We start from the raw sequence: 7,672 nt of genomic DNA, 5'->3' as shown, positions 1-7,672 counted from the left end.
TAATTTTAACATCCAGTCACACCATGTAAAGTGATTACCTGTTTAAAGTACCTATTTAAACTGTGCACTTGATTATTATCAAATGAGTCTTTACTGTCTTTTGATGATTTGATGCGCAGTTCCGGGAACGAAATAATAAGTATGCGTGTTGAGTAAAATTGTTGGGTTATTACTTATTAGCGAAATTATAAATTCGTAGAAATGAGGAATAAAATCCTATAATATTAAATTGAAATGGCACGCGGTTTACTACGTAATTAATTGTAGTGTAACTGCTTCAAAACTTTTTTTATCGATTTGAAAAGCCCTTGTCGAACGTAATGAAAATGGTAAGTACTCTTAATTTGTGCTACTTGAAACCCTTGATAACTTATAGCTCGGTAACATGGTCGAACCAACAGTCGTAGGTATTTACAGAAAAACAAATATTTACGTCATTTTCACCATTTTAATATGCGTGCATTGAATCGTTATCCGTGTTAATTTTATCGTTTTTCGTAGCGAATGTTATTCATTTCAGAGGCAATATTAAATTTGATTTAAAACGCGTAACGATAGCGTAACTTTGCTTCTGGTATTAATAGCATTGACTTTTTAGGTATTCGTAGTCACTTAGAAGTTTCGCCATGTCCGTCTGTCCGTCCGTTCTCGGCTTTGCTCCGTGATCGTTAGTGCTAGATTGCTGCAATTTGGGATGGATACATAAATCATGCATGGCAACATACAGTAAAATAAAAATCTAAAAATTTTTTTTTAGGGTATATAGGGTAGGGTATTTTTTTAGTAGCGGATGAAACAACACCCCAAAAGTATCTGATATTCCGGATAACTTTTCCAAACATAGATAAATTTCTTAAATTCGCGTTCAAAAGAACTATTATCTTTTACAGTCTTAGTTGTTCTATATTATATACATCACTTTTTATTAAGCTGTTACAGAATGGTAGATGCTTATGAAGCGTTATTTGAAATAATATTGACCTACCTAGTCCCAGATTGTAATCTATACCTGATGTGTATGCATTTGCAAAAAAAAAAGCCGTTACTTTTGATGCTGACCTCCCATAGCATAATTTTTTAGACATCTTTTTGCATTGACCCAATAGTGTGGGGTAACGTTGAGTAGTTATATATAAGCGTATAGAATAAGCGCTATACGTTTTTATGATAGCAATAACAAATCATGAAACTTTGCATGTAGTATTTCATCAGGCGTAATGCCAGAAACGCCATCAACGGGTTACGCAATTTACACATACGCAATACGCATACTTTGCCGCACATAAAGTGCACATGACTGAAGAAATATGCTCCTGGCCCGCATGCTAGAATAGGGGTCTATAAAAATCATTATTTGATAAAGTTAATATTTTCCGTTAGAATCGCTCTGGAAGAAAAAAAATGTCTCCTCCCCCTCAAACTTTTGAACAATGGGTCCAAAAAATAGCAAAAAAATCGTAAAACAAAAGCTAATACTTTCAATGAATATTATAAGAAACATAATCGGTCGTTTTTGAGTTATTCCAAAAAATCTCTTCTTAGTAAAGAGACGTACAAATAAAGCGCTGCAAAGGTACTCCTTATGCTTGTAATGTACATGATACTTACTAATAGCCCCGTTTGGTATATTTTGACAGAATGGTAACTACGAAATCCTACGCTGAGCATAGCCTGACATGCTATTGGCCGTTATTATACAGATTTTTGTGTTTTAGGGTTAGTCAAGTCATGCTATAAACGAAGTAATCCCATTGTGTCCGGCCGAATAAGCATTCCACCTCAAGTTTTCTTATGACTGGCGGTTAAAAAGACGAGCTTTCAAGTAATTAAGTCCCATACTTAGTGCTTATAGAAAAAGACCATAAAATAAGGTTGATTTATTAATAAAAGCTTTTCAACTCAGTCCTTTAATTGCTTCCTTTTACTGGGACCCTTTTTAGATCAGTTTTAAAGGAATAATTCCCAACGGCCTTGGCCTAGGAGCCGTCGTATTCTCATTGCTTACCGGGCTGTTGAAATTCGCCCTTAAACTGTGAGGGTCCCGGTGAGGACTGAATGAAAAAGTACTGCGTTACTCATCACAACATTAGTTTATATTCTTAACCTCCTAAGCTAAAAGAGGAGTGTTATATGTTTGTCGCCAATGTCTGTCTGTCTGTGGCATCGTAGCTCTCCAACGGATGGGCCGATTTCAATGCGGTTTTTTTTTTTACGTGAAAGAGTTTTCTTGCTGTGGTTCGAAGCTATGTTTTGAAATGGATCCAGCAGTTTGAAGAGTATCAGCTATTTTCCAAAATTTATGCCAAAAATGTACTTAAGGCATTTTTGGCATAAAATCGATTTTTTGGCATATAGCGTGGGGGGTTTTTAAAATGTTTAGTTTAATAGTTATAGAATAATTAAAATCACTCATAAAAAAATTACTTCCACTGATAACTAGCGGTGGACTGTGGACTGTATAATGAACGATGGGATGATGGAAACACGTATTATAAATTAATTACTTTAATAAATATAATTACAACAAATATTAGGCACAATTCTATCAGTGGCAAGGGCAGAACTGACACATGACATGGAAAATAATAAAAACTAGAAGTATAAAAGAGGTTGCATGCCGGCCAGTCGCCAACATACCGGACCCCCAGTGGAACACTAATCACTGGTGGCTACTGGCTGAGGTGCGGCCTCCATCAGAATAAGTTTCCGGGCCGGTCTGCGTAGCATGCCTCCTTTGGTGTGGACGTCTGCCACGCGGACCGCTCCGTCGGGTCCTAAGTAAACCTTTGCTATCCTTCCTAGTGGCCACAAACCACGAGGAAGGGTAGGATCGGCGATCAACACCACATCACCCTCGCTAAGATTTAACGCGTTGTTGTTGGGTCCCCTCGGTCGAAGCGTCGGTAAATACTCGCGTAGCCAACGTGCCCAAAACTGATCTGCTAGGCGCAGGGTTCTTCGCCAGTCACATCGTCGGGATAGATCTGCGTCTGTCAGCGACGTGGTCCATGGTACTACTGATGAGGAGCCCAGGATGAAATGAAAAGGTGTTATTGCCTCTGGTGCATCTGGGGAAGACGGGACGTATGTTAGTGGCCTTGAATTTACTATTGATTCAGCCTCGAGTAGGAGCGTTGACAGGACCTCTTCCTTCAATGATCGATTTGTTAGGCAGGATCTGAGGGCTGCTTTCACCGTCCGCACAAGCCGCTCCCAGGCGCCGCCCATAAACGGGGATGCAGGTGGTATAAAACGCCAGTCAATTTTATGGTTAGTGGCGTAATCTATGACCGAATTGTCGTGTAGGGTGCGCAGTTCGCGGGAAGAGCCAACAAAGTTAGTCCCGTTATCGGAAAATATGGTGGTGGGCGATCCACGGCGAGCAATGAAGCGTCTGAGGCTCATTATAGCACTATCTGCAGTGAGTGAGTTCACGACTTCGAGGTGAAGCGCTCTGGTTGTGAGGCACGTATATAAGGCAATGTATCGTTTCTCGCTCCGCCGATATAGCGTTACCAGGATCGGGCCAAAGTAATCGAGACCCACGTGGGTGAATGGTCTTTTATGGTGATCCAGACGTTCTGGTGGTAAGTTGCCGGTCTGAGGATGGATAGGTTTCATGTTCCATCTCTTGCACTTCAAGCAGGCGCTTGCTACGCTACGGATGGTTCCTCTGGCTCTTAAGATTGAATATCTTTGCCGAAGTTCATTCAGGATGAGCTCATTAAACTGATGCGCGGCTTTGATATGTTCGTGGAGGATCAAGAGTCGTGAAATATAGTGGCGGCCGTCGAGGATCATGGGTGATTTCATCTCGTCATTCACTCCCGGTGCGGAACTTATGCGCGTGTTTTGACGTATTAGGCCTTCTCCATCTAGTGTGGGTGCGAGTTTCTTAATCCGACTCTCCTTGGGCACTGGCTTCGAAGATCGTAAGTTCGATATTTCCTCAGGAAAACTCTCTCTCTGTGCATGACGGACCAACATCTTCTCTGCTTCTATTATATCTGCCGCGTGAAGCTGGTGGGGAGACGTGGTGTTATCAATGTAAAGTTTGGAATTTGGATCTATTGGCCGAGACAGTTTAAGCCGGAATAGGCGTGCGCCCTGAAGAAAACGGGCCGTGGCACGTAGTAAACGTAGCCAGGAGCTAAAACGCGTTGGATCAGGTAACAAATTCAAGTGTGGGGTGTCGAGCAGCAGAACCACCAGATTTGATTTTAATTCAGGGTCTGGTGAGATCTCTTCCTCGTCAATGACGCGTTCGGTCGGCCAAGTACAGGACGGTTCAACAAGGAACTGTGGGCCGGTGAACCACCGATGAGATGCAGTAAAGTCAGTTCGTTTTGGTTTTGTCGCATCGTCAGCGATGTTGAGAAAGGTAGGGATCCACCTCCAATCGGATGGATTGGTGGTTTCCAATATCTCTCCCAACCTGTGTGCTACGAAAGGTTTAAAAGCGCGAGCGTCACTCCGGATCCACTTTAGGACAGTGGTTGAGTCAGTCCAGAAAATGGTTGCGGAGGGCTTGAAACGGTGGGCTTGCAGAATTGTCTGCGCAAAACGCGACGCAATGAGCGCCGCTTGTAATTCCAGTCTTGGGATGGAAACCGGTTTCAGGGGACAAACTCGGGCCTTGCTACCGATGAGCGCTGTCGATACAGAGTCATCGCTGTAAGTGAAACGCCAATAGGCAACGCAGGCGTAGGCTTGTTCGCCACCGTCGGCGATGACGTGCAGCTGAACGTCCGACAAATCTGACCTGACCATGTACCAGCGAGGGATTTTAATATCTGCTGCAACCTGCAGCTGTGCAAACCAGTCCTTAGATTCGTTTATGTACATCTCAGGTAAGTCTGTGTCCCAACCAATAGCTGCCCGCCATAATCTCTGAATTAAAATGCGACCCCAAATAACGACCGGCATCAGTAGGCCAAGAGGGTCATAGACTTTCATGACGTTCGATAGCAGAATGCGTTTTGTTAAAATGCTGGTCGGTATCTGAGGTACGCCACGAAACCCTAAGAAATCTTGCCGTGGATTCCATTTAACGCCCAAGACGCCGACGTCACTACTGGGAGGCAGGTAAACATCAGAAGTTGCGTCGCTACGAAGTTCCTTCGGGACAATAGAGAGTGCCTCTGGATGGTTAGACGTCCACGCTCGCATCTCGAAACCACATTTCTTGTGCACTGTAATGACGTCGACGGCTAGTTGAGCTGCATCGGCAACATTAGAGTGGCTGCCGAGGTAGTCGTCCATATAGTGGTCTTCTATTATTGCCTTGCAGGCGGTAGCGGAATCACCTTCGTGCATCATCGCGTTTTTGTTTTTGATATAAAGGGCAATGAAAGGACTCGAAACCGCGCCGAAAATCATTGATGACATGCGGTATTCCTTGATCTCACCGTCTTTGTCGCGCCAGAGAAAGCGTTGGGCGTCCCTGTCCCTTGTGGCGATTTTAATCTGGGGGAACATCTCCTTGATGTCGCCATTTAGGGCTACTGCGCCTTCTCTGAAACGGAATAGAATAGGGGAGACAATAGGTCAGGACCTTGGAGAAGCAGACTGTTGAGGCTTACGCCTTTTGTTGTGGCAGCCGCGTCATGGACTGCTCTCAGCTTCTTCTTCTGAGGATGATAGACGCCAAAGATAGGCAGGTACCAGCGAATGGAGCCATCTGGGTTGACGCAAGAGGCGTTTGGTGCGGGTCGATGGTGGTAGGTCTTCGAATCACACTCTTGTAACCGGCTAACTAAAGCGGTAATAACTAAATGAAAACAGGTTCTTACAGTAAAAATATAATTGTAAAAAAATATGTACAATAAAATAAACTAATATCTGTCAGTACGCGACTCTACACCAAAACAATAAAATATCGTCACTGGCCTTAACATTCTTGAATCTTCATCGAGCCAAACGATGAATACTGGCAGCAGGTGCTACTGAAGGCTACGCGGCGGGCCCACCAGGCGCAAGCAGATGAAAACTTCAGCAGCAATTATCAAGAAATTAGTAGTCTTCAATTTTAGATAAGAAGAAAGGGCTGCAACAATCGTGTGTTCTTAAATTTCGGGTCGGAACCTAACCCAAGCCTCATTCTGTTACAAGAACCAGTGACGTACAAATAAGACTTGGATTAGGTTAAAACACAAGGAGAACTTAAACTATTTTACATATATACAATCTTTACCTGCGTTAGAGGCAGCCCATTAAGTAAGAATTCTTTTTTTTAAATAACAATAGAACGTTTAAGCTTTAATAACATTAGATAAATGTAATTTGATTTGTGCGATACGCCTTCAAATTGTCGAGCAAATTTCCCCCTAGAAAACAAAAGACGAACGAAAAAGGGCATACCGGCCAGTGCGCGCGGTGACTGCACCATGCAGGTTTGCCATGTTACAGTACCCCTCGCGCTCAGGAAAATTTTCCAAAATACGACATGAAGGAAAATTCCAGAAAGAGAAAAGAAAACTTAAAATATATAACATAATATTTACAATTTCAAATCCTTAATATGCCATCTACCTATAGCACGTCCATTAGAATCTGCTAATTCATACACAAGAGGAGATAGCTTTTTTAATACAGTACATTTTACAAATTTGGGCGCAAGTTTTGCAGTAAAATATTTACCAGCATCACTTAGCTGGTAATTCCGACGCCAAACGACATCGCCTTCATTAAACTCTGCATGTTTGCGCCTTAAATTATAATATTTACAATTTTTTACATGTGCATCCCAAATTGCAGCTTGCACTTTGTCCAGAATTGGGGACAAGTGGCCTAAGTTCTCAGCGTATTTATCACGCGGTGCAAAAATGAGGTCGTCATAATCAACTTCACTCGAGTTGGGGGCACCGTAGAATGACCCACATGGAACAAGCTCTCTGCCGTATATCAGAAAAGCAGGACTGAACCCAGTTACTTCATTAACACTGGTGTTCATGGCAAATTGGATTTTAGGAATATTAAGATCCCAATTTCTATGATCGTTCTCTACAAACGAGCTAATAGCTGTCATTAAGGTTCGATTGTATCGCTCAACTGAATTCACTTGAGGGCAATATTTAGGAGTAAAATGTACTTCAGGAATTTGATATTTACTAAAAAGATCTTGTAGATCATTACCCTTTTTATGTTTTAACTCAAAGTTAAATGAAGACAAACGGACGCTCCAACGAGCCAAACGCCCTGTAGGGTTGTCTAAATTTAAAAACCATTTCAGAGCCGCATGATCAGTATATACAATAAATTTCTGACCATTATCTAAATAACATTGCCAGTGCTCTAATGCTAGAATTACACTTAGAAGCTCACGTTCCGTTATTGAATAATTTTGTTGCTGTTTCGATAAAGAACAGCTAAAATAGGCTATAGGTGTTTCAATACCGTCTTCATCTTGTGTCAACATAGCTCCTATCCCGTAATTTGACGCATCACAATGGACAGAAAATGTTTTAGAAAAATCAGGACAAGCCAAAACAGAACTAGACACAAGTGCTTGCTTAATTTTTTCAAAAGCAATGTTAGCATACTCATTCCACTTAAATGGCGGAGCTTTTTTTCCAGTAGATGTAAGCATATTAAGAGGAGCGGCTAATGTACTAAAATTAGGTACAAAACGCCTGTACCAACTGGCCATACCCAGAAACTTTTTAAGTTCACG

General features: G+C 42.1%; 1 protein-coding gene across 1 annotated transcript; it reads right to left on the bottom strand.

The window, feature by feature from the left end:
- Window positions 1-2,655: 2,655 nt before the first annotated feature.
- Window positions 2,656-5,478, bottom strand: LOC133525351 (uncharacterized). The gene has a single exon (XM_061861635.1). The coding sequence runs from the start codon at window positions 5,476-5,478 to the stop codon at window positions 2,656-2,658; it is 2,823 nt and encodes a 940-aa protein (XP_061717619.1).
- Window positions 5,479-7,672: the final 2,194 nt, after the last annotated feature.

Source organism: Cydia pomonella, chromosome 14, assembly GCF_033807575.1.
Source record: "Cydia pomonella isolate Wapato2018A chromosome 14, ilCydPomo1, whole genome shotgun sequence".
Lineage (NCBI taxonomy): Eukaryota > Metazoa > Arthropoda > Insecta > Lepidoptera > Tortricidae > Cydia > Cydia pomonella.
Note: the sequence above shows the minus strand (reverse complement) of the source record. Positions and strands in the feature narration are given on the sequence as shown.